General features: G+C 40.6%; 1 protein-coding gene across 1 annotated transcript in view; it reads right to left on the bottom strand.

Moving 5' to 3' along the window:
• The window catches only part of LOC147253758 (exostosin-1a-like), a 37,692-nt gene extending 21,182 nt beyond the window's left edge, over positions 1 to 16,510 (bottom strand). The window contains exon 1 of the mRNA XM_086219043.1: positions 14,621 to 16,510. Within this exon, the coding sequence (XP_086075169.1) occupies positions 14,621 to 15,567 (947 nt within the window). The 5' untranslated portion in view covers positions 15,568 to 16,510. The remainder of the gene's footprint in view (positions 1 to 14,620) is intronic.
• Between the last annotated feature and the right edge of the window lie 8,810 nt (positions 16,511 to 25,320).

Genomic DNA, 25,320 nt, shown 5'->3' with positions numbered 1-25,320 from the left:
TGTTTATATAGTTATTATATACACCTTTGGGCACACTGGGGGGGGGGGGGCTTAAGCAAGTATAACTGAAAAGAGATGGTTAGACAGTGAAAGAATGAAAACATTACACAGTAGATTCAGAGCTGTTAGACAGTGCTTGTTTTTTACATTTCAGTGGGCCTTGGTACTTTTGCAAGTGGAGAGACTATAGGAGTGCATGTATCTGACAGTCTGGACAGATAAAACAGCGGAATGATAATGCAAAACCAAAATTTTCAGAGATCTTATCAGAAGTCAGACTGAAGGGGGTGGATGGCACAGAGGTTTAGAGGTTAAAACTGTAAAGCCAGATTGGATTATTTCAACTGTTTGAACAAAATGTCATGCAAGCCAATATGTCAAGTCCCAGTATGGCTTTTAGAGTCCAGAGTTAAAGTCCAAGCTTGTGAAAAGAAGACCTAGTCACCTTAGGACCGCATTCTAAAAGATCAAATAAGACCCAAATTACCAAAGTGGAGCTCTAATTTCTTTCATGATGAGGTTTTCAAAAATCTTGTCCTGCCCTTTAAAATTAAGTGAATGGAATTTTGATAGTGCAACCCAAACACTGAAAAATAAATAAATCACCACCAAAATCTCTTTCCTTGGGCATTGTCATAGATAATTTATAGCATATGCTGTGCACAAAAGAAATATTTCTTCAGCAAGCAAAGTTGTTCCAGTTCAAAGTTGTGTCACATCATTCTAGCTACAACTACATTTATGCCCATCATAATAGGAGGAAGCTGGGATCTCACAAACAGACAAATCTGGAAAAAGAAAATCAAAACGGTTGGAGTTTAACCAACCTGACAATGACTACCAACCTCAAGAGCAAGAGTGTCGAAGTGCAACACCAGCGTGAAGTAATGAGTCCCTTCATTCCACTGCTGAGAGAGTAAATTAGTGCTCCTCCAAGTTGAGCTGCCAAAAACCAAGTGTGTAAACAGTGTTTTAGCTCTCAAGAGGGAAGAGATGATTACCTCACAATTACGAGACCACAGAAGGGAGAGGAGCCCCATTTCCTCATTGACAAGCTGAAAGATTATATGGGTGCAACATTGCTAATGGTGATGGGGAAGGGAAAAATACTGCAGTTTATCCTGAAGGATACACAAAACTGCATCAACTAGCACAAATTTGTGGTATTTGGCTAGTCAACTGGCAATGCTCCAAAAAATGAGCGATGAAGCGAAAATACCTGCCGCTACGTTAAATGATCTTTTTCTCCCAAAATTGGGATATCATCATCCAGAGGGGCACTGAATATGATGAATGCAGTATCAGTACAATTGGCTCTAATGGGTAAAGAAGCATTGATTGTGAAATTCAGGACAGGTGAAGATTACTAAAATAACAAATTAACTGATAACTAGGGATGCACAGATTGCCCAGCCAGGGATGGGAATCAGACAGTTTTCATGTGCACAGTCTGACCGATGACCAGTTAGTCAGTGTCATGTGTTTTGGATTCCTAAGCAGTCACTTGCCAAAGTGCGCCACGAGAGTGGCAGTGTGTTAATCTCCAGGCAGATCAAGCCAGACAGGAAATCTGTCCATGAATGGTATAGTCTATCTGGTCAATCTTCAAAATAAAGCACCATGCAGGATCCGGTTGCAAAAAAGGACAGAGTATAAACATGTACTCTACAAGCACATGATGGAAACGCATAAATCAAGAAATAACAACTAAAACAGCAGTAGCTGAGCAAGTTAGCAAACCTGGGCAGGCAGCTTGAAATTGCAGCTGTGTGTAACTCTTATTGCAAAATGTGCGTCGCAGCCGGAGCACCGCGCAGCCATGCCCAGTGGAAATTTGAGGTCAGAGTGGAAGTTCTTCACTGTGAATAATGACAACATAAAGCTCGCAATTTGTAAAACAAGTACAGCCAAAATAAACCATGGGGGAGCCTGTACAATATTGAGTGAAACCAAGATGGTGTGTAAAAAGGTTAAAGTGTCTTGTAACCATTTGAGGTCAAAAGGAGGGCAGGAGGAGGGTGGATAGACGGTTTGACAAGGTTTGTAACAGTCACAGAAAGAGATGTGAATGGGGGTAATAAATAGGATTGCTGACAAAGAATTTCATAGTTTCTTTCAAATTAAGAGAACTCTACACCACTAACAAAATTACAGAGGAAAAAGACAAAAGCTTGTAAAGGAATGGGCAGTATTTGGTTAGACAACAATATTTAATTTTTATATTAATCCATTTACGACGACTATGTAGGGAATCATCACACCAGACAAACATGAAAATCATCCCCAGCCTCTCAATGGTTTACCTATAACTTGAGCTCGGAGAGGAATGTTGACTGCAAAAACAGTGTGCTCCAAGGCAGCTGGATTCCTCACAGAAACACGGGCCCAAGACAAAGCTTTATCATCCGTTAATGAATTCCACAGCCAGCATTGCTTGATGCTCCAGGCAGGTCATTAGTCTGAACAACGGGAAAGATCAAAGACAACACTTCCTGTCTTGCCCTCAGGTGCTGACCTCACGAGGGGGAAGTTGGAGATTTCACCAGGGTGAGCGAAAGCGCTAACTGTGTGAAGCTGAGCCAACAGGCATAGCATCACAAACTAAGTCATTTCAGCTTTAAATCAGAACAAATTAGCAATGTGATAAAACAGCAACTGGTTTGCAAAAGAAACAGCTTTCGTCTAAAAACTCTCTGTACTTGTATAGAATTTTTCCTCAATTAAGTATTCTGTTGCTGCTCTACTTGATGTTATTTGCCAAGTTAAATATCATTTTGACTGCCACTAGGCAGCATCTCAGGCCAAAACAGACGCTTGAGAAGGCCACACCTTCCAATTCCCTCATGTTCTCAGTACAGAGAAGGTGGCTACACCAGATAGTAAGAACAAACAGATTCAAACAGGGGGAGTTTCCACGGCTGGACACTTCTTTGGCTTGAAAATCAGCAATGTTAATTTTACTATGACAAGTTTGGAGCTGACAGTGACTCAAACTATTTGTAAATATGACGAGTTATTAGCTTTCTAGTTATTCTGCCATCACCAAATATAGTTTCAGTAAAGTTTGACTGGTTCAGCTGAATGTTTTGGTATGTTTTGGACAGCACTCGGCCAGCTCGCCCTCACAGGAAGACTGAATGCTCACATAGACAGATTTACCAAACCAAAGATGCAAGGATGGCATTATAATACAAACAGAATTGTGACTTTATTCTCTGTTCAGAACACCTTTACTACAGCTATGTCTTTACCAAGAAAGTGATTGGTTGTTAAATCTCATATGTTTAACACTTAAAGACTGCAACAACAACGACAGACTACGTTAGCCCACCAGTTCATGGATGAGATTGAGATCACACACTCAAGAGTGTGTGCTAGCTATAGTTCTTGTCACAGTGTCAAGTTGAATCCCTTATCTCTTCTGGAGTGGTGGCCCAAGAGGACAAGCACAGATCATATCTGTGTTTGCATTTGTATGCCAGTTTTATCTGATGATCCATGTCACTAACCAGGCAGGCCTTGCACCTTGGTGGCTGGTAATATTTTGATGCTGCTGGTGATATTTAGCAGAGCCAAATATGGTTTCACAACATAAGATGACACATTACCAAATTACCATTGAGGTGCTATCCAGGACAGTGACACTCATGTGGCCCGGCTCTTCAACAGACATCCTCTCTAAAACGGACAAAAATGAATGGACAGGATATCTGTTTATTTTACTATAATCCCCTTTTATTCCAAGTATGATTCAATAAAAATTATAATACATTTTGTGGCCTTGAGACAAGAGTCCCAAACATGGAGTGATGCCACATCTAAGGGGCTGGCAGGTCTGCGCTCCCCACTGCCTGATGGATTAAGAACCCAAAGGATTTAACAGGCCTTAGTTTTATAATGCAGTTTAATTCTGCATTTAGCTCTCACAACATATTTCATTGTACATGTGGGATAATAGAGAAAGCCCCCAATCATATTGAGCAAGCAACTTGTGTGGGTGTCTGTAAGGACAGTGACAGGGGTCACGCAAACACCGGCTTGCTGGATGAGTCAGGCAAACAGACTGCATCCAGTGGTTTGAGGTGGATCAGTGAGCAGCCACACACCTCCTACAAGGCCTGGTCGGTAAATCAATAGCAAAATGTATCCACCATACACACATCAACTACTACCAACCAAAGACTTCTTCTAGTTGACTTGTAGTTAATAGTTGACCAGTTTTGCATGTTTATGTTAATATAACAGTTTTAAAATAGATTATAGGGGCATTCGAAAATTGTTTACCAGCACTGAAAAGGGCTATTATAATGAACACACAGACTACTTATATATATAAAAAGGTAATTCAAAATGATCTATACTAGTCTGTTTTGGCTGAATTGAGAAATTCTATCCTGACAAATTCTTTTTTACTATAGTGCCAAGGCCTGTGATCCACAACAGCAGCATTGACAATCCAACAGACGTACAAAAGTCAAGGAAAAAATACACCTCTCACTGGTCCTCATGCAAGAATCACTCAAGTGCAGATAAGCTTTTAAATTACTTTTCCAAGCGATTCATGAATAAATTGAAGATTTAACAATGTTTTTGTATTAAGGATTTTCTCTAAGATACAAAGAAAATCTGTGACCTCACGTCTCTAAAGCAATAAAACATTGATGCTGACTAATGAATTGTCTAATTCATGACTTGAAGACATTTTGAGCTGGTATACATAAACTACACTTTGGAACTAATAATCATGGTGAAACTGTAACTACAAAGATTTGGGTTGATTCCACAGCTGATGACTCCTCTCACCAGGCCACAGGCCCAACTGGAGTGCTCAGCGTCAGTCATGGATGCAAAGTGAGGGCATAGGGAGGTTGGAGATGTATCGGGTTACTAGAGACTGAATTTGTATGGGCCTACTGACATAAATGTCCACAGCAGCATAACAACAGCAGAACAGACAGAGCTGTAGCCTACTTTATATCTACAAACCGCTGAAAGTTATCCCAGTGCATTATTTTTCTCATTCATTGGCTTTCTCTGGGCCTTTCAGTACTTCTACAACTAAATGTTATTGGATTCCGATCAGCTATTTTTGAGAACTGGACCAAAGTTTAAGTGTGGAAGTTCTCTTTCCTTGTTTTCTGGGCCATTTTCATGAATGGATATCCTCTACAACTTTGATGGACACCTGATCTCACAAGGTGTTTCCAGGATTTTGATTCCTCTAATTTGCTCTGCTAAGGAATGCATACATCCATTTAGAACAGGTGGTATTTACTGCACATTTTCAAGCACTTCCTGGAGTTACAAGTATTTGGTGAATGGATTTTGCATCATCAGTCTGCCTTATCATCTACATATTGCTTGTGTGCCATCATCATTCAGGTCCCTTTTCTGTCCCACACAAACTCTGCCAGTTTTGTTGTTGTTGTTTGGCAGCTTAACCAACTTTCTTCCTTAGTGTTACATCTAGCCCAACTTTATCACTTCTGTCAGCAAGCAAAGAAAGTGATTTGTGCCTCCATGTGATGCTGAAAAATACTTCAGGAAAGGATCACACTCTGTGACTGACGCATTAACATCTTTTTCCTCATTTTCTTGTTTCACTCTCAGCATTGCAATTACAATACATCACCTGTGCATAGTTGCCAAGGACAAGACATAAATCATTCTCTCAGGATAGAGCGAGAGCAAGGCGAACAAATTGCACTGCCCTCTATCTTGAAAACTTACCTCCAACGAAAGAGTGTGAGTGGGACCAAAGCCCCTTCAACAAATTGATATTTGAATTCAATGAGGGGAATGCGAAGAGTAAAATCAACAACCAATCACGCACTTGATCCAGTGCGAATACTAGAACAACCACTAATGATGCCACAAGCAAGCAGTTGACATTTTCTGAATATGTGAATAGCCAGAATCTCTTAGACCCCAGTCTCTGGCTGAGCCAACAGAGCAGAAGTAAATTTAAAGTAGATCAAGGGTGGTGGTGAGATTTGCACTTATAATAGTCTGTGGTCACACCTGACCGTCCCTATAAATCCTGCCAGTGTAAAATGAGATGGCTATCAACGGGGGGTCGTTCAGTCAGTTGGTCAGCAGCTTTGGACCGCTTTCAATAGTTTCAAGCATCAAATAGACCTAGCATAGAAATTCATAAATAACACAGTTAGCCTTTCATTTTGGATTGAAACATCCAAAAGCCATTTTTTTTTAACACCCAAGGTCAGCCTGGTTGGTCAAAACTTCAATAATGACTTTTCTTTCTTTTGTACATAGCAATTGGGTGACAAATGTCTAAGGCTGGGAATAAAATGATGACATTCTGCTCATGTCTGTGAGGCCAATGTGCTTCTGTGTTGCTCACTCAACAGCTGTCAACATTGGCATCAAATGAAGGAAATCAACATACACATCAGAGAGCATGGGAACAGATATGTGGGTTGAGTATTACAACAATGGAGAACACATGGTAGAATGGCTGGTCACTTTGCCCCTTCCATACATTTATTTTCCACAGTTATCACTTAACATACACTTTCTAAATATGAGCAGTTTGTAATCCTGCAGCTCTATAGGAAACTGTGCATTAGCCATGTGATTCAGCCCATCACCACCTTAACAAATGGGTATATGGGCCATCAGCACTAAATCCCTCTCTCTCTCTCTCAGTACTCATCAGTCAGAGGGTTCTGTGTGTGTGTGTGTGAGCATGTATATATTCAGCTGAACATAATGTACTTTGACGCAGAATTATTACACAAACACAATATGCTCCAACAAATTTTCTTTAATTTATCTACATAAGAAATGAATACCACATTCTGCCTCATCACTTGCATATACCTGTTTTTTATGTGCATATCTTTAGAAGCATTTTACATAGTTTGGTGCTCACAGGTAAGCCCTCGGTTGATGCGTTTGTGAGAATATGAGCAATAGCCAGGCTGAGCATATCAACGAGATGCACACAGCTCTACAATATGAAATAAAATCAAATTTTAAAATCCCAATAGTTTTTAGTACCTTTCTAGTATTTGTCTTTATCCAGAAGGGATGACTTTTACCAGCAGGTCTTTAGGGTCAGTGTAAGCATTTGTATATGGATGTTGTTGAGGTCAGGAGTGTAGGCGCTGCAGCGCGACCTCAGTACCACAAGTTCACGTCTGAAAAAAAATGCAGCAAAATTCCACACCGAGGATCGAAGACACTACACAGAGATCACAAGAACTGAGACTGATGTGAACATGTTTCTGAAGATGGTTGAGGTTGTTAACAGTGAGTGAGGATCCTCTTTTTCCGGTAGTGTCATAAAGATTTATATTTTGCCCTTTGATGTGCTTGGCGAGGAAGCAGTCTGAAGAAAAAAGGGTGGACAACTTGATATTAACCAGACCCTCAGAAGAAAAAGGTAAATTACAAACAGTATATCTCTTAAGTGCACCACTAGAGGCCTGTTTAAAGAATACCGCTGACTCCATGCGTGGAAATAGTAAGCAAGACTGTGGGCATGAGGCACTTAATAGTTAATATGCAGGAACTCTGGAATCGACCATCCTCCCTCAACGATTATCGTTTTCCCCAAGCTCTGTACAGCTTGCATCAAGTTGGCTAGCTGCCCTCTGCCAGGGGCTTTGGCCAATACTGAGGATTAAAACTCTGCAAGTCTATAAATACACCAAGTAGATCAACGTCAGCACCTAGCAAGCTATTGCACTCTCTTCTCACTGCAACATGACTGGCATTTGTTTTTCCCTCATGTCTGTTTTTCTCTTGCCTTCACTTTTCTCTCTCTGTTGTTCAATTTCTCATACTGGCTCTCTTTTATGTTCCCATTTTCCCTTCAACTCACTCTCTGTTTGTGTCCCACTCTCATACTCTCTCACTTAGCAGGGCCTCATAAATGGAAACAAGCTGTGAGAGGTCTTTCAGTTTGAGGGTAAAATTGCATCTGACCTGCCTCCTGCTGTATCTTTTCAGCTCTTTTTTTGTGCAGATGTACGAAGGACAGACAGTGGTGAAGGGGGAGGCAAAAAGTTGACTCTACCCACTGATAGGATCCAGTCAGGACATGATGGGTAAAACAGAGGCAAAGTGGAGGCATTATATGTTTGTTGCACAGAAGCTGCAGAATGATTTACAGCAGTATTGTTTGTCTTCCACCAGGACCCATTTACATTTTCCACACACAGGTTCCATTAACAAACGAGCATGATAGAGAGGGAGAGATTACACAATCCAACCCATACACAGAACCCCACCGACATGATGAACTTGAGCCTGAAAGGGGGAAACATAATAAGGGAACAGTGATTACACTACCAGAGCTCTGACACTTCAAACAGTGCATCTGTCCTATTTTAGATCCAGATTTACTAGTATACTCGTGTTTTTGTTTTGTTTTTTAGGCCAAGGCCAACTTGGCAGTTCTGTTGTTAATGAAAGATGTTTACTTGTTTGTACTTTATATTCATACAGTCAACATTTTTTTATTGGTTGCACTATTGGATATTTCCAAAACTGGGAAATGATGGTGCCGTTCGTTCACATGTTCTGTTCAATGTCACAAACAAAAGGAGAGAAAAGAAGAGAAACAGCCTTGCATGTGTATTTCATTCACAAGATCAAAAATAAGTCACGAGACATGGTTAATTTGTTCATATTTTTTTCCATAGAATTTACTCAAACCACACTATATAAGGGTGGCACGGTGGTGTAGTGGTTAGCACTGTCGCCTCACAGCAAGAAGGGATATAAAGTGACTTACATCAAGATATAAAATACTGTCAATATCGCACAGCCATATCTTAGTCCTTGAAAACTGTCCAGACCAACTCTAAGACAAACAACAACTGTGCATTATAATTTTAAAAATGTCAATTATTTAAGTTTATCATTACATTTGAGTCCTATGATTAAGTGTACGCAAATACAATTTAAACATTTTCTGAATGAATCAATAAATGCTTCAGTGAACAAAATGAAGGTATGCATCTCTAACCACTTGAATAAACCTATTTATGGCAACAATATGCCCTATGACTATACCACTTGGTCACACCCAGGTTCTTCCAGTTGATTGAAAAATGTTGCTAAAGGAAAAAAAACAAAGCAAAATAAACCAATGAGAAGGCCAGATACCTCTAAATATTCACTTTATAACTGCCAAACATGGATAGGAATACCTCCCTTACACACACGGATCTGCCAACATGAACAAAAATATAGCAATGAACAAAAATTACAGGTGGCTGCTCCACATATGTGACTCCCATGTAATTGATTTTAAATTTTCCCATCCTCACCTTGTCAAATAATATAGTTAACATTGACATTATTTTTCTAGAGAATTAATTAAGGGGATCCAAACAATTTCCCTCTTCCATCAACACAGATAAGGACATGTCCCGAGGCCACTTTCATGGACATGAGCATTTTCCCATCCACAAGCAACTACACGTTTTGCTTGTAGTTTACGCATAGTGATGCTTCTCATTGCAGCAAAGGAGTGCCAAAGTACAGGCTCAAAATAGAAAAAAATTGGATCAAACAAGGCAACTTTATTGATAAATTTCACCTAACATGATCTTTACTAAGGATGGGAATGACATTGGATTTTGAGAGTCGATTGTCAAGGCCAATGGGTCAAATTTTGTCTTTTTTTTTTAAAAAGCAGCAACAGCAATGCAGAGGTTGGAAAATATTCTACACTGTACCGCTGCATTTTAAGTTAAAAAATCATGGCTGTAGTGTCCAACGACAATAAAATTAGAGACTTTTACAAATTAAAAATTTTGATCCAACAGCTTTTTTAAAAGGCAAACTTTAGTTGAGGCTTTACTGAGGTAGAACCGTACCATTTACTGTTTTTCCTACAGGAATACAAACAAATATTGCATTTTAAACTGCGTTGAGCATGACAAAACTAGACAGGGGCATAAGCCCACTTATCCATCGGTTGTCACCTTACTTTTTGCCATGCGGCTTTTGCAAAAGTAAAACCGAAAACAGACAGTCGGCCCATGTTATTTAAAATATTTAATCCTATTTCAATCAGGGAAAAAAGCGGCATTTTGACGTTTATTTGAATAGTCAATGTAATACTTTGAAAGACAAATTGCAGTTCACAAATACACATGAAAAACTCACAAGCCCCGCCCCTGACATTTCAACACTCCATTTCTTTTGTCAGGGTGAGCATGTGTCAATTGTTGGCCGTTTTGTCGAGAAAAAAAGCCCCATCCAAAGTGTTTACCTCTTCCTTGAGATATGCTAATGTGGTAGTGTCGTGGCCAAACAACTCAAGCAAACTCCCCCTTGGAATCAATGGCAAAAATAAAAACTATTTTTACAGCATCCTTATTACCCAGTAGTTCCTGAATAATGAGTGTTGGATATCAAAACTGAATAATGAGCGCTCGGTATCAAAACTAACATTTCAAAGCCAACATCAAGAATCTGAACCGTGACACAAAAGTTGTAATTGCCATCACAGGGCAATTATGGCAACAGTCAGTCTGCCACAACTTCCTTGTTGTCAGTGGAAGAGGATAAGAGGGATTTGTTGCACAAAGGGCTGAAAGGCACACAAACCATTACTTCCACCCAGTTAGACCAGACTGCACTGTCTGACCCATAAAGCTATATAACTGGGCAGGGGCAGTCACACTCGTAACCAGCCCTCACAAGTACCAACAGTGTGAGCTCCTCCTCAAAAAAGGAAGACAAAAAAAGATTCTCAAGATTGGTTTGACTTATGTCATGACTTATGTTAGATAAAAGTCAGTACATCGAACTGTCAATATATTTCAAACATACAATAAATTGGTCCAATCTGCCTGCCTGACAAAAACCTGAATAATCCAGGGAGAGAACTCAGCCCATTTAATATTTTCCCATTTTGCAGCATGCCACAAGCAGCTTACTCCAGCAACTGTGTTGTTTATAGCACAGTGCAAGTCAGAAAACCTTTTCATTTGGAACTCTGAATCATGTTGCAGAACTAAATATTAATCTCCTTGGCAACTGGCTTCCTTGACAACTGTCCCAATCACCATCTTTAACTCCTTTGCAGTCTCACGCCCTCAGAGGGCCCTGCACAGCTGGATGCCAGGGTGAAGATACAGAGCAGGTCTGGGTGTGATTAACAAGTGAATATAGTCCATAGTTTTTGGGGGCTGATGAATAAGTCATGTCAGTCGTGTCCTGGCATAATGCTAACCATTGGGATTTTCCCCAGAAGACAAACCCCCATCCAATTTGCACTCCAAACAGAATCAATGAAGAGCTCAGTGTAATGACAGGATTTGCATGGTCCACTGTGCTGGTGACAAGAGCCAAATGAATTAATTAATAAACCTAAACGAGGAAATAAAACCAGGCAAGGTGTCATTTTTAAGATTTTTGCTGGCTGCAATATGCAAATATCAAGGCTGCAAGCAAACCACATAACACTAAATGTGCCCAATATAAAACACCTTCAGGAAGATCTGATTACATTCAAATCCACCACATCTGAGTATTCATAATTTAATAGCTGCGATAGTAGAAAAATATCTTAGGGAGTAAAATAAGATGAATTTATCAGTGCCATTGTAACTGCACATAGGCACCTATCTTGTGTGATCTATAAAAATCTTGGCTTCAATGCATAATATCTTTTTTTCAGTGGAACAATGACCAAAATCTGCGCAGAGAAACCAGAACAGGTCCAGAAGTGCAATTTTCACAAATGCCTCAAACTGTGTTTTGTAAATTCACTTGAAGATATTTGGTATTCAATTCAGCATACTATTGGGTTGGGCTATGTCTAACAAATTAGCATGTCACAATGTCCATAGTGAAATACCCCAGATGTACGATGACATTCAGTTTGGGGTTTTGCTTTTTGGGGGGGGGGGGGGGGGGGGGCATATCCTTGCCAGGTCAACATCCAAAGTAAATCTCTGTCTAGGTTTGAACAAGTCACATGTCCAATTTGCAATAGCGTTAGTCTGCAAGTTACATTGAGGAAGCTGAGCTAAAATCAATAGCTGCTTGATTCAAAGACATCAACGGCGGCCCACAGAAAAGAAATATAGCTGCCACTGATGTAACCAAGCACCTTAAGTTGATCCATTAGGGAAGTCAGATGAATAATAATGTCATGTCATTAGTACCGACAGATATTATCAGTCCAGTTTTAGTCAACGGCTGTCTTCTTTGCTCATTATCAATGTAAAAAAAACAATAAATATAATACTTACAGGTTTTTCCAAATGGTTTAAAATAAACATTAAGTGTGAATATTCAGTATGTGCTAAATGTAAATATATAAACCTGTTTTTATGCAGATTATATAAACATTGGTTAATATCACTATTGGAAAATCAGCTGTAAATATCCTTAAAAAAAATCACGTATTGTTCATGAATGATATCAGTCACAATAAAATTTTAAGTCTCCACTCCTAATTGCCACAACAGAAGCTCCGAAAAACCAAAGCATCAGCTTCCTCTGGACCATAAACCCACCACAATTTAACAACTTAACATGAGACAAGTCAGTGATCCATAAACACAATTCAAATAAACTGCTTTTAAATTGAAGACTTCTGCTTACATTTTGCTCTTCTAATCATAGAAAGAATTCCACCACTGCCTCGTGATGTAACCTTAAACACGATGCCAACTAAAACAATATCAGTCATAATAAGAATCAAAAAGACCTCTGGTGTCTAAATCAGTATCATATACAGATGTGTATCAGAATCAGATATGGACATAAAATAATTGGCTAAGTTCATGTTTTGAAGTTTTAGTGATGTGCTTCTTGAGTCGAGTGTTTGGGTTCTATCGCTGTAAAGAAAGGTAAGACTTAACCGTTAACTGGTTATGTGGCTTACTGAGGGTGCCATGACTGAGCACCACCAAACATACTGTTGCTGTGCAATAGAGCTAAGCTGACAAGGACTAGAGAGATACCCAAAGCCTGCTTTTCCGCCAATGCTACTTAATGACAGGAGGATTAATTTCTCCTCTGGGTTATGGCTCTGATGCCACCCATCTAACTGTGTGAACACACTCCCTGGCAGCCCTTGACAGCAAACAGTGAGAGGCAGCGAGACGCAGAGGGAAAGTGACAGAGAGCAAATACCTCTTGGCTTATGAGTGATAGAGAAACTGTTTTTTTTTCTGCTGAGCCAGCAATCTCCCCATACCTTCATAAATATGAGTATCACCTGAGTGTCAATACTGGCCAAACACATCAGACACTTGATTATTTATGATAGGAGCACATCCTGCTCTTTCTGATTGTAATCCATGTTGCAGCGAGGTTTCACAGTGGACCCTTTACCTTTACAATGAAACCATACCGCCACTTGATTAAAATAACTGACAACAGCATGGTAAAGAGTTGATATTGGGGTCAATTAACAGGTCCCAAAACAACGGAGGGGTCACACAGTCCACAGTTTGGGGCCAGGGCATTCCTGGCTCATGCAGTTGGGTTTGTCTGGGAAATGACTGAGCAAACAGGGGGCAGAGTGGCTTCCCCTTACAGGCACCAGGGTTTTTGTCCCCACTAATCCACTCCAAAGAGCCACAGTCAAACATCCAGCGCCATACAGTCACCAGAAACAACACTGCACAGACTGGGGGGACACGACATGAATCCCACTGGCCAAAGCGTAGAGACGCCAGTTTACTCATCAGATTTGGGTACAGAAAATAGACATAAACACTGCACTGGGTGACAGTCGAAGGGCAACTTTTTGAGGCAATATTGCTAGCTATGGCATCATATTGACTAATGTTGTTGTGTGTTTTATACCCCAAACACCAAGAGTTCTGCCTCTCTGGTTATCAATAGACTGAAATGTGATGTTTTTGGTGATCATTTTGCAGCTACATTGTATAACCCTCCTGACAAGCACATCTACATAAAGTATAAGAACTCAGATCCAACAGAAAGGCGGAGATATGTCGCAAGCAACAGAAAGAGATTGCTGCTGAATAGCAGACTCTATAGGCAGATGGGGATATCAATTGAATTAAATTAATAGTGTCTTTTGTGGCTGAAATTAAAGCTAATCTACTTATGTGTGCCTCATGATGTGCAGTTTGGTTGATATCGTCATATGATGTAGGGATGATTGAAAGTGACAAACCACAGTTTACCTCTAAATCATTTCTAGTGTGCTTCACATCATATGTGAATGAAAATAAGTAATATCCAGAATAACTGGTCTTGTGACCAACAAACTACCGCAGACACTGACAAAAACAAACCTAGATTAGTTCTATTCAAACAAGTGTAAATTAAGCTCTAAAAAATACATGAAAAGACTAGGGAAATAAAAGTTGTGGGAATGTGGATATGCTGAGCCACCAGTCAGCATATTTCACTGCTGTGTGAAAGTTGAATTACATCATTCCAGGGCACAGAGACATGCAAGCCTACAAGGTATCCTGTCAAAATGTTCTTGAAAAGTGACACCCACCATGCCGTGCCGTAAAGCCACCGTACTGACAAAGCATTGCAACAAGATGAAAAGACAAGCCGGGGGGAGAATAGAGGGCAACAAAACTTAGTTATACAGGACGTCTGTGCAGGAATCATGAGGTGTGAAGTGAGAACTCACTTGTCATATTCTGCATTGTCTTTGTCGCAGCGTGCATCTTTGTGCTTCTGCCAGTCCTTCCCATGCTTGCAGGTGGTGAGGAGGACCACATCCTCTGAGTTATGAACATGATATAAAGCATTCCTGGTGTCAGAACCAATTCCAGTAAGGTACCTCTTCCCCTTGAAAACCAGCATGTACTTCCTGTAAGGGGGGATGGTGTTGTGTTTAAGGTAGCCCCGTTCCCCTCCTGTCCTTGGGTGGTCTTTAGAGAAAAGAGGGATGGAAACATCAAAAAGGGGCCTAAAGTTCTCGGTGCTGATGCTGGCTTTGGCCAACATGGCAAGGCCGATGTCAAAGCCAAGGTCCTCTGTGTAGTCAGGCCATGTGCCAGAGTATAAGTTGAAGATGATGTGGTTTTTGCCCTCATTCCACAGGGAAAGGCTTTGGACTTTTGCTCTCAGGTTGTGCACATACTGGGGAGAAAGCTGGTCTCTGTCCAGGGTGTCCAAACTCAAGACAAACAGACATGCCTGTCCTGGGTCAGGTGTGAAGAACCTGGACCCTTCAATGGAGGACAAAATGTTCTGATAGCTCTCTGACATCTTCTCCCCTTTCTGCTGAGGGTAGACATAAACTTTAAATCCATTCCTCTCACAAAGAGAGAAATCAAAGCAGGACTCCATTCTGCAGCGTTTTCCATAGAAAACGCCCGAGTTAGCGTCCCTCTTCTGTCTCGGAGATATGTGTCCGTTAGTATCGTCGTTAAAGTCTTGGTCCCTGGCGCTGAAAGGCTGCAGCGGCCCCATGGAGCGACGCCAGCGCGCCCCGGAGTGATAACCTGTGCGGTCATCACGCCGGCCGGGACCCCGTCTGGATAGCGGGACTTGTATCCCCCCGAAACAAAAGAACAGAATCAGACACGCACCGGCGGAGAACAGAATTAAATACCGTTTTTTGGCCTGCATGTGTCCTACAATCAGGGATAAGATCTCTTGCGATAAATCCAAGAAGTTTCCAAGTTTCACCACCTTGTACTAGAACGCTCCGCCATCTTCCCCCAGGCTGCAAGGGTTGTGAGCTCACGTCTCCCACCTTCAGTTTCAGATGCCTTTCACGAGTCCGGGAACTGATCCAAAGCATGTGGGCGACTTATAATGTTCATCCACCTCGTTTCCTCGTCAATAGTTTACCGATTAACTGAAGGCAAGTTTCTCCAATACCACACGATGATCCGCCTCAATCTGTGCATGGAGGGGGCATCCGACTTTTCTTCCTATAAGCTTATGTCCCTTAACTATTCATTTGACTACAGTTTTCATGTCTAACCATCAATAACCACTACAATTTTTTTTTAATGAGAACTAACTCGAGAGTGTAAAGCCTTAAATTACTGAGAGAAAGACTTGTTGCCTTGACAGATAACTATTGTCCCTTGTGGACACTGGAAACCAAGCGGTCACCGGAGCCCTTAACATTCAACACACCCGGTCTCACAGGTTACCTCAGCCCTTTAACTACATGTATCGAAGATAAAAGTATATTTTAGCACTGTTTCCAATCCCTACATAGCAAATGTCAACAGTCGATTTAGCTAGCTAGCAAGCGAACTGGCTGGCTAATCTCAGAAAACATTCCCGTTAGCTTGTTAGCTAAGCGGGCGCATGAAAGTAGCTTTATCACCGGTTGGAAGTACAGACACCCAGGCAGTCACGCTTCTTCTCTTCTTTCTATCAAAAAAACATGTCTCTTCGTCAGTCCGCAGATTGCCCCTTACTCTCCTCATGAGGCTGGAGAGGTCACTCCTCCATAAATGTCTTGGGTCGTGTGAAGAGTTCAGGTGTTAGCTCACACAGAAAACCACAGAGGTTTTTGGAGACCACAATCAAGCAGAGCAGTACCGTACTTCCAGCTAGATGACTGATGACGACATGGTGACGCTGTTCCACTGCGCACGGTGCGTTACCATTGGCTCGGGTCACAGCAGAGATGGGCGGGGCTTCCAATGCACCAATTCCCACCTAGAGCAGGAGGGCGGGCATGAGGTCAGATTTGGGGTTTTACCTAACCATCCATCCATTTTCTACCGCTTATCCTGTCGCGGGGGGGCTGGAGCCTACCCCAGCAGTCTTCGAGCCCTGGACGGGTCCAGACAATCATTCACATTCACAGCCACACCTACGGTCAATTTAGGGTATCCAGTCTGCCTAGTCCCCTCATGCATGTGTTTGGACAGTGGGAGGAAGCCGGAGCACCAGGAGACAACCCACAGGGGCACAGGGAGAACACGCAAACTCCACACAGAAAGATCCCGTGCCTGAGCCGGGGCTCGAACCGTGAACCTTCTTGATGTGAAAGGACAAATGCATACCACTGCACCACTACCTTTACAGAATCATGTATGTTATTATGGTATTGGCAGCCGGTGGTGCTCAAGTGGAGAGCGACCAAAAGGTAGACTTTTAAGGTAGCTGACACAGTGCAGTTGAATTAGTTGAAGAATTAGCTAGACTTGCCGTTTTGATCTTGCTCTTAGTTGTATTTTATTTCATTTATTAATCTATGTTTTAAATTACACTTTTTCACCTGTTTTATTTCAAGGTTTGAACTCATTCTCCATACGGTATTCCTTTTAATTTAAAAAAAATTGAAAAAATATCAATGCATACAGGCAGAAGTGCTACATCATGTAATACAAACTAACCAAAAACCAAACATCAGAAACGTGAAAAATGGTCCAAGATATACAGAATAAAGTAGAAAAAAATGAGGCACAAGAGAAAGTATATAAAAGAGGGAGGATTAAATATATAAATAAATAATAGAAGGATTAAAAAAAATGGTCAGTCCGAAATGAAAGTGCATGAACAGTTTTATAAGTAGGCCTATAAGTGGGCTTGTCTGAAATCCCAAAAAGAAACAAAATTCACTTTCTTAGTCCCCATTTGCAGACCAACTTTTACAGAGATGGAATACTTCGGTTTCGTTTTAGTCTTTGGTTTCGATAAGTCCTCTTCTTTTAATTGTAAGGATTTTTGTTAATTTTACTTTACCCTATACCTCACCTTTGTTCATTCTTCCTTTACCATTCATTTTATTATTTGATCATTTCTTATATTCAATTTTACTTTTGATTACTTTCTTAATTTATGTACTATTTTTATTCATTGATCATTTTTTTACTAATTCAAAAAACATTTACTTTAAAATGTATTTTTTAATTTTATTTAGTCATATTCTTTCTTTGATTCCCGCTTCTCGTGTTGCAGATAGATTTCCCAAGTTCCTTCTCCTGTTTATACGATGTTATTGGTTTGGGGTGGGAGGGTATTGTTTGTTTCCATTCATGTTCATGCACCGAGAGCACTTGGTGTTGTAGTTTGTTTGATGTACTGTGCAATGCATGTGATTTTTTTTTTTTTATTGGTTGATCGATTGATTATGGTCTTAGCTGTCGTAGCCATCAGAACAGCTGGACCATCTCGCTGTTCTACTCTGCTCCACTGTGCACTGTCATGACTGACACCATGCATCCAAGAGTGCTTGCGTTCAAGTTGTTCACAAATAAGTCTGCTGTTGTGAGATTTCCACCTCTGTTAAGGGGTGACAAAACTCAAATATCTTTAAATTTCAAGAGACATTCTGATCTTTTCATTTAGACTGTCAGGGTTTAGACCCTGCTCAACCAGGACACTGAATCATTAACTCTTCCTTTATATTTCATCTGTTCGCTCCATCCTTAGTTAAACTTTGAAGTCGTGCGGACGCTTTCATCTGTTGAATTGCAATTTTATTCACTTAAGCACAAACTGCCGCCTTTGTCTTAAAAACCTCAGGGAAATCTTGGACTCTACAGAAATACATGGCCTCTGACCTTTTTGAAGAACATTTTACTCTGAAACATAATGTGAAAGAAAATATGAATACGACACAATGGAAGAGCACCTGCCCTGAGGAGCTACACCAGCGAGGGAGGACTCGTTGAACAATGGCGCTGCAGTGTATTCGCCAGGTCTTTTCTAGCAAGTATTAAACCATGATGTGTTTTCACAGCTGCTCGGGTCTGAAAGACTGTCCGTGATTTTGCAGAAGCGGGGAAAGAGCTGGGAGGAATGCGAAGCTGCGTTCCTCAAGAGCTGTGGACCAGTTATCTGTGCTGCCTCAGTTCCCCATGGACCACTGATCAAAGATAGGGAGGGCTATGACGGCCACCTCCTTATTCGCTGCCTCCTCCTGTTCTCTTTGTCTCTCCTTCTATCTCACTCACCCTGCTCCTGCCTTTTGCCCCGTCCACTCTCTATCATCCCCACTGCTGGTCTTTGGCATGCTCTCCAGCTCCCCTCCCTTTCATCCTCTTAACCCATTTACAAAGGCTGGTGTCAATGATCAGATGCTTTGTTTCACAGAAGTTTAATTTAAGGCCTTTTAAGCTGCCAAACAACATGGACTTGTAACAAACTCTCACTTTAGGTCTGAGGATGACTGTTTCCTTTCCAGTGGGCCCTTTTTTTATGCCTCACATCAAAAGTAGTGAGATAACAGATGAACCCGTGGATGCCATGAATAAAAGAGACATGCAGCCCATGAATGAGTGGGTGCTACGTTTGTCTAATGACGATGAGGAGAGGCGGCGGTCTCTCTGTTTTGGACTGTGTTGGCAAAGCTGAGTGAAGGCCAGATTTGGAGCAGTAGGGTGGCTGAGCCAGAGCAGCACTCTCACTGCGTAATACATGCTACCATGCCAATATCTAATTTGGATGCACTCAGGTCAGCATAGTTTTCCCGGCCAGCCAGTGAGTCAGCCAGCCAAGCAACTCAGCAGCCAAATGGAGATTTATTATTTCCTTCTGGGCACATCTTAAGATCATTCATTTGCTGTTTATTCATAAATCTTATGCAATATAAATGAGGTTTTCTAAAATTTAACTTGCATATTCAGATGAAAATATAAATGCTCCTAAGCAGTCAGACTGCATGATTACACACATTTGTGGATTTGTAATTGCTATATGTATGCCTCTTTCATGAAGAGCATAGCCTTGGCAGTGATAATTCAATGTCCCCTCCTGACTGGCAGCCTTGGTGAGGAGCCTCATCCATCTGTGTTGGCGCTAAAACGCACAAATCACATCTGAGTGTATCAGGACGAAGAGTGAAATGAAGGCTTCACTTGATAAATGGAAGTGTCAGTTGTGTCAATGCACAGACGGCAAACAGGATCAGGCTCAAAGATTTGAATGGATGGCCTCTTGATATACTGTACATGGCAGCCTGTTCCTCGTGGGAACACTGATATTTTCTGAAGTAAAAAAAACAAAAATCTTTTGAAAGGAAGAGCTTGATATTGTGGGGAGTTGTATTGGTTTTGCCGCCACAAGAGCTCAATGAAACAATCAGTACTCTTCAGAACTTGTGTCTGTATCTGTAAATTATACCAGTATTGGCTGCTATGCTCTTTTTACACTCCATATTCAGTACAAAAACCCCAAAAGATATGATGTGATGGGTGGATTTATTTCCCTGTGTTTGCAGTCCTAAGCTAAGATAACCAGCTTCTGTCTGTGGCTTTATTTTGAAGCATATTATGCATGTTTCAGTACTACTCCTTTGCAGAGGAAGAGTGTTGTGACAGATCTTCATTGCCAACAGTGTGAATTTGAAAATACGATATAGTGATAATGTGGTGGAAATATTTGCAGTAAAGAAATGTATCCTTAAATGTTGAGACACTCACACTACTCAGTATATAGCTGTCCCTCATGGAGATTATGGACCTGACAAATGATCTTGAATCTCATGGGAAACCTTTAACTTGCATGCCTGAACTATCTTATTGTCTCAGTTCACCCTGTTGGTTCAAATTTAGTCAAATTCTAGCAGTAATGCGCATGAAGTGTATCTTCTCTCTCTGCTTCAGATGACCATTCCTGGGATTTGCTACAGTCACAAGTATCTGTCACATAAGTTTGACTGGCAGCATCAAAAAGCTATCACTCTGTCATGACCCTTTTATTACTCAAAGTGAATTACCATGCTCTATAAATAAGTAATATGTTGTTCTCTCTGGGAAAGGAAAACGAAAGCAAATAAATTTTGCATTTGCATTCGGCGCTTTATAAAAATATTCATCATTTGCATTTTATTATAATCAATAATGGATTTGAGGACACTATTCACCTTTAGTGGGGATTATTAGGGCCTGAGCCTGAAGGTACTTCAGGCGAAGACCAAATTATGTTTGTAATTGTTTTCATCAAGTGTTTTACCAACCCTATGATGGCTACTGGTTGGCTTTGTAATTTTAATTTTTTATCATTTAATCTTTCATTTATTCCTCATATAGGTTGTCTTTGACGTGAGGCCATTTGGATTTGTATCTGCTTGTTATATTTTTTTAAGTAATTGCATCTTTTGTATCAGTACCAAAAATGACCCTAAGCATTTTTTCTGGAATTCTAAAGGTTAAGCCTAGGAACCTTTGATTTTTATCAACTGTGACTGTCGAGTAAATGTTTACTGTGGATCCACACATTTAACACCAGCAGTCTCACCACCCTGGAGGTTATTTTTACACGGCAACATATTATCATCATTTTTTTATACCTCATAATAAAGAACAGTATATGTGCTTTTTAAAGTATAAACTTGTTTTCCATTTCCATGAATGTTGTGTGATGGTGTTGTGTTATCATGATCTAATTACCACTACAGTTAGTAACACTAGCTAACTAAGCTAACTAGCTAACATCGCTGCATTTGTTGTGTAGAGAAATATACTCTTACTATGATATGTACTGTATAGTTTCCTATTGTAATGTGCTGTTATGAAATATGAACTTGTTGTCCACATCCATGGATGTTGTCTGATAGTGCTGTTATCATCAGAAAATTACTACTTTGTAGTTTGCTACACTAGCTGACTAAGCTAACACTAGCGAACTAAGCTAGCTAACATCACTGCATTTGTTGTCTAGAGAATAGGTGGCCTATTATACAAGTATTGATTATTCAGTGATATTATGTGCGTGTGCACATACATGTGTGTATGTATATGTGTGCATGTACTTATACAGCTACACACTGATTACTAATTTTGTGTGCCAATCAATGTTTTTTGTGTGTGTGTGTTCTCATCTGGAGTATCACGGCTGCTAGGATGCCTACTACGCTTCCTATAGACCTTGCCATACAAACGATTCTGGAAGAAAAACAGAAAAACTGAAGGCGGAAGCGGTGTAAGATGAGCCCAAGAAACCAAGACTGCAAAGCCAGCAAAAGCTGTTGGAAATGCAGTGACCCTGTGTGCAGTACTCACAGCCAGAAAAGGGTACTTTGCAATAGCTCCTCACAGTGAGAAGGGAGACAGCTGTGTGTTTACCTTTGTGTGGACATGCGACAGAGGGACACACAAACACTGAAAGTTATTTTTTTGATAGCTGTATTGATAGCAAGTTTGTATTCAAATGAAAGATGATAAGAAAATAACATATAAAATGTGAAATCATTCTCATGTTGGGATCATTTTTGGATGTTTACCATTTTGTACCTTTCCCAATGCTGTTTTGGGAAAATATGTTTAAAAAAGTGATAAATCAATCCATCCATTGTTTACCGCTTATCCTGTTAAGGGTCACGGGAGCATAATATGCTTCCAAATAAAGCCACAGACAGAAGCTGGTTATCTTAGCTTAAGACTGAAAACACAGGGAAATAAATCCAGTTCCTGGACAGGTCACCAGTTCATTGCAGGGCCAACACATAAAGACAGACAACCATTCACACTCACAGTCACACCTACAGTCAATGTAGAGTATCAATCAGCCTCGTCCCCTCTTGATGTCTTTTGACTGTGGGAGGAAGCTGCAGTACTAGAGAGAACCCACACAGGAACAGGGAGAACATGGAGACTCCACACAGAAAGATCCTGTGCTGGTGCCGGGACTTGAACCCTGAACCGTCATGCTGTGAGGCGACAGTGCTGACTACTGTACCCCCATGCCACCCGTTAAAAGTGATAAATTAACATGTCAAACATAAAATAATTCTTTTGTCGACCGAAATATAATACAACTTATCATCTTTAATCAAAATGAAAGACATTTCTCAAGGTTATATCATAAAACGCATTCATTCTAATTGAGATCATTTTTGACCCCAATCATGGAAGGGTGAAGGTGTTGGTAGGTCATGCATCTAGGGGTTAAGAATCAATTCCATTTCTCCTTTTGTATCACTCCCTCCAATACAGTTATATATGTTAGAGAATGACAGCGACTGTAAATGACAAGACCACCGGTGTCATAGAGTGTGTGTGTGTGTGTATGTGTGTGTGTGTGTGTGTGTGTGTGTGTGTGTGTGTGTGTGTGTGTGTGTATTTGCATCTCAATCACAGGGTTGTGATCTGGTTCAATTACACATGCAATAACTTTTCGGTCTCCATAGGCCAAGAAACCATTTATATGCTAATAAGTACAACAGCAGTAATGACTTGCATAAAAAAGACATCTGCAGCTTGATCAAATCTGATATTAGAGCATTTGTTCTGAAAACTCTTGTTAGCCCTGAAATTCCTTATGGAAAGTGTTTTGGTGTAGATCAGTGGTGATGTAACAACCCTCTCCCTTTCTTGTCTTTTCACATGTGTGAAGCCAAAGAGATGTATCCATGTTCTTCTGCCTATCCTGTTAAGGGTCGCAGGGGGGGCTGGAGCCTATCCCAGGCCTTCGGGCGAGAGGTGGGGTTCACCCTGGACAGGTCGCCAGTCCATCGCAGGGCCAACATACAGAGACAAACAACCATTCACACTCACAGTCATACCTACAGTCAATTTAGAGTATCAATCAGCCTCGTCCCCTCTTGATGTCTTTGGACTGTGGGAGGAAGCTGGAGTACCAGAGAGAACCCACACAGGAACAGGGAGAACATGCAGACTCACACAGAAAGTTCCCGTGTCCGAGCCGGGACTCGAACCCAGAACCTTCTTGCTGTGAGGCAACAGTGCTAACCACTGCCGTGCCGCCCCATTTTATGATATGTCAATATGTTTTGTATTTTCTGTATGAGTTACCCTTTGATCTAATAACAATTATCAATATTAATTCCAGTTAAGTCTATTGAATGTGGGGTCTTAATTTATGAAAGTAAAGATGTTTTAAATGAGGTATCAATTTCAAAACATGGTCCTTTCCACCTCCATCTCAATATATAAAATTCATAAAATAACGTGATGATACTGATGAAATCACACATTTGGGCATATCTGTGAGTGGCATTCCCCTAAAACTTTCTTTGATAAGCAAATGTTAGTATGTTGCATGTAGTATGTAGTTTGTTAGCACGTTGCCCTAAGTGCAATGCCACACAACTGCTTTAATAATTCAGTAATGCAAGAAAAATATTTTGTTTAAATAATAACAAAAATTACAATCCTTTGAAGACTTCTATTATGATCTTCATCAACCCATGTATTATTCATTTGTTTCGTAGTCAAGGTGTTTAGAAGTTTGCAGAACACTGAAAGAAATCATATGCTAATATTCGCCCTAATATTTGTACTGTGTACTATAAAGATCATCACTCCCAGCAAAATGTAATGTAAGTATTTTCGCTCTATATGTATTCCTTCTCATACATACTGTCAGGGCTACACATGAAAGAGCATAATTAAATTCACATAAGAGCATCAAAAGAGGCACAACAAAGTTAATCACATGAACTTAATTAAATACCAGATTTACATGGCAGCTAATTGTAGCTGTAATTACATTTTTAAACACCTTTATAAAATATTGGCTGACGTGAGAGTGGGGTGCTAGCAGGAACATGGAACAGTATGCATCGGGTCTTATCCCAATGAGAGAAGCCTGTTGCGTGCAGCTCGTACTTCAAGGGTCTGGAAAAGATCAATGGGGAAGAATAGCAGTGGGACCAGACTACAAATTGAGCAGACTTTAATCACCACACACAGTTCACAGTGGTGTGAAAGTTCCTGGCCATGAAAAGGCTTAATCACTACTAAAGCTGAATGGAGTCAACATGTCGCAAATAAAGGGCACACCGGGCCCATGAGGACACATACACACATGCAAATGTAACAAAGCATGTACACACACACACACACACACACACACACACACACACACACACACACACACACACACACACACACACACACAACACACAGATGTCACCCAAACACCATCTTTGAGCTGCTGAATACTGACAATAAACTTAAGTTTTTACATCTCTGAGTTACTTTGCAAAAATTTGACCAAAGCCCCAACTTTTGTGAGTTTGTTAGTGCACTAAGACGCTTACAGATAGGAGGCAATTATTTGCCAGCCAATTCGAGGGTTTCACTGACAAATGATAATGACCTGAGCCAGCAGTCAATGACTGCTGGGGTACTCAGGGAGTGAGAAGTGAGATCTGTCAATGCTTTTAATGGGCAGCAGCACAGGGATCATTAGTCACTCTTCAGGCAACAGCTCAATGGAAAGATACATTGAAACCAGAGAATTATCAGATTACACTTTATATAAATGGTGCCCTTTACCTGCTATAACTGTATCATCATTACGTACCATCTTGATTAATCATTTTTCAGTACAAGCTGATCCACAAAGACCGATCACGATAACAAGAAGAGAAAACCATTCAAGGCACCGGAAGGTTAATAAAGAAGGTGTGCAGTCAGTGACCTCGTTAGTGAAAACCTTTCA

Source organism: Aulostomus chinensis, chromosome 11, assembly GCF_037954235.1.
Source record: "Aulostomus chinensis isolate RoL2024-O1b breed Wild chromosome 11, RoL_Achi_v1.0, whole genome shotgun sequence".
Lineage (NCBI taxonomy): Eukaryota > Metazoa > Chordata > Actinopteri > Syngnathiformes > Aulostomidae > Aulostomus > Aulostomus chinensis.
This window is presented reverse-complemented; position numbering and strand designations above follow the sequence as displayed.